We start from the raw sequence: 2,377 nt of genomic DNA, 5'->3' as shown, positions 1-2,377 counted from the left end.
GGGGGACCTCCCCCACGGGAATGGGGGTTGAGGGGGGCGGGGGCCATCCCCACGCGGGGGAGAGACTGTCCGGGTGCGCCGTGCCCCCCATGGAGCGGGGCGGCGAACGGTTAAGGGGCGGCTGGGTACTGTGTACCCTCTTAATTACTCGCCTTTGTTGGCTGTCTGCACTTGGTATCTGCCTCCGGAATAGAGGTAGGCACACTCTCGCTCTGAACAATTGCAGCAGCAAGCTCGCACAGGGCAGACGAATACACATTGTTTTTTTAAAAAAAAATTCTGAATGGGAAGGCTCTTTTATAAAACACTAGAATGGGCAGGGAAACGAGCGAGAGACAAGTTAGTGGTGAGGGTTTTTTTCGTTCCTGGAGCTAAAAGGAAGAAGCGGTGAGCAAACAGCCGTGCCCACTCGTTCCGGCTTGTTATCCGGCTTACCTCATAAGCCCTCTATTCACTGCGCAGGGCTGGACGGCACGGTTGTTTAGGTTCATTCAAAGGCCAGTGTGGGGCAGATCGTCGAAAAGCCGCAAAGACGATCTGAAATTAGACTGCCAAAGAAACGACGCTGCAGTGTGTGTACAGAAATTGTTGTTCCTGTCTCCTTTCGTCAAGACAGTGCGCTCACAACAATTCATCAAATATCGCAACCAACAAAATATTGTTTGTTTTTTTCCGAACCTACCCCAACACAAACGGAAAGGAAGAGAATTCCACGTCTCGCCGCCGCAGACCTCTCTCCCGCTCCCTCCCCACCACCCCTTCCGACACTCTTGCCCCCCCTCCACCCCCTCCCCCGCTCTCCTACGAGCGGACGAAAGAAAAAAAAAAGCAGTAGCGTGAGAAAAGAAATAACAAAGCTCGTTTTGTGTTTGCAGATGGGCGCGGCGGCCCCATGATGCGGGTCCCGGAGCACTGGGCCTGGACCCGAGCGGAGCGGGCCGGCGGGCAGGAGGGGGCCGAGGAGCGTCCGGGCCCCGGCCTGGTGGACGCCGTCTGGAACGCCACGGCCCCCGGCGCAGAGGACGATGACAGCGGCCGCGACGAGCGTCTTGCGCAGGTGGGTTGGCTACACTGTCAATAACAAGGAAGACATAATTTTATTTAAAAAATCATTTTTTGTATTTTTGGTCTTTATATCCCTTTAACGGTTAGACATAGAGTTGAAATTGTAACTAAATAGGTTAACTTAAATTTAAACAATAATTTTAAATTTTAGTTTACGCCTATTCCAGTGTACAGTTTACTCTATCATTTTAAGGGATTTAAACATAAAAAATTCAAAATTGCAAAATTGTTAAGAGTACATGCTTTGTTTAACACTTTCCCTGCGGCGTGACCACCCCATGTTAAATCATAGGCACCGAAAATTAGCCGCAGGGAACGGAACGTGTTAAAATAAGCTTTCTTGCATATAAGCAATAAGATAAGAACATTTTTATTTTGCCAAAGCTGTTGTAAATTTCATGAATGACGATATTTCTGCTCAACACAATAAGTAAAAAATCAACATAATTTCCTATCCATGGTAATCTGTGAACATATTTCACCGTGCCAGCCCCCGTCTCTCCCTGGTGTCGGTGTGCATACCGCGGCGGTATCCCGTGTCACATCGGCTGACTCGGGTATTTTTTTTTCTGGTTGTTTTTGTTTTCACTTTCTGGCTTGCGCGCCGCGCCGCGCCACTCTCGTCGCACCACCCGCATTTTTATCTTTACTGCGCCAGGAAATTAATTAAATGCAATTCGTGTTTAAATAAAATTAAAGCGCCGTGAGAGGGGGTTGGAGAGTAGGAGGGAGGATACGACGGAGCCAAGGCATTCCCCGTCTCAAAGAGATCCCGGTCCTTCAGGGTGGTCCTCGAGCTCGGCGCGGCGCGGCTCGGCTCGGCGGGGTGGAGGACCGCTGTTGCCCTGGAGCGGCAATTCCGTGCGAACTCCGTCCCCTACCTTGCCGGGACCCCCCGCGCCCGCGCGCGTCATCTGTTGCTTTTTGGGGCGCTTATTTTGCTCTCCCCGTGCCAGCGGGCAGTCGCTGCTGGGCTGGGTTCAGGCTGCATGTGAGATTATCTATGTGGCAGCTCTATTCTAGCGCGGGCTTCTCACCCCGACCCCCGCATCTCGGCTAATCCCTCGGCCATGGCCACTCCAATGCAGGGATTTCTATCTGCCCCCCCCCCCCCCCCCTCCCCCCGCCCTCCTCCCTTGCGTCCCAGTCCGTTCAGAAATTCTTTCACATGTTTGGTCTGCATGCCCCCGCCCCCCAACCCTCCACCACGGCGACCCGCATTGGGATCACGGGGATACTATTCTGGCAGCTCCAATCTCGCGGCTTTTTGCGTCGACCGCTCTCTCCTTGCTCTAAAGCCCCCCCCCCCCCC

At 53.1% G+C, this 2,377-nt stretch overlaps 1 protein-coding gene across 1 annotated transcript in view; it reads left to right on the top strand.

Annotated features, from left to right (window-relative positions):
• The window catches only part of LOC113216769 (cephalotocin receptor 1-like), a 113,568-nt gene that overhangs the window by 86,073 nt on the left and 25,118 nt on the right, over window positions 1-2,377 (top strand). The window contains exon 3 of the mRNA XM_052267801.1: window positions 876-1,057. Coding sequence (XP_052123761.1) covers window positions 893-1,057 — 165 coding nt within the window. The 5' untranslated portion in view covers window positions 876-892. The remainder of the gene's footprint in view (window positions 1-875; window positions 1,058-2,377) is intronic.

Source organism: Frankliniella occidentalis, unplaced genomic scaffold (genome assembly GCF_000697945.3).
Source record: "Frankliniella occidentalis isolate FOCC.00 unplaced genomic scaffold, Focc_3.1 Scaffold59, whole genome shotgun sequence".
NCBI classification, from domain to species: Eukaryota; Metazoa; Arthropoda; class Insecta; order Thysanoptera; family Thripidae; genus Frankliniella; species Frankliniella occidentalis.
This window is presented reverse-complemented; position numbering and strand designations above follow the sequence as displayed.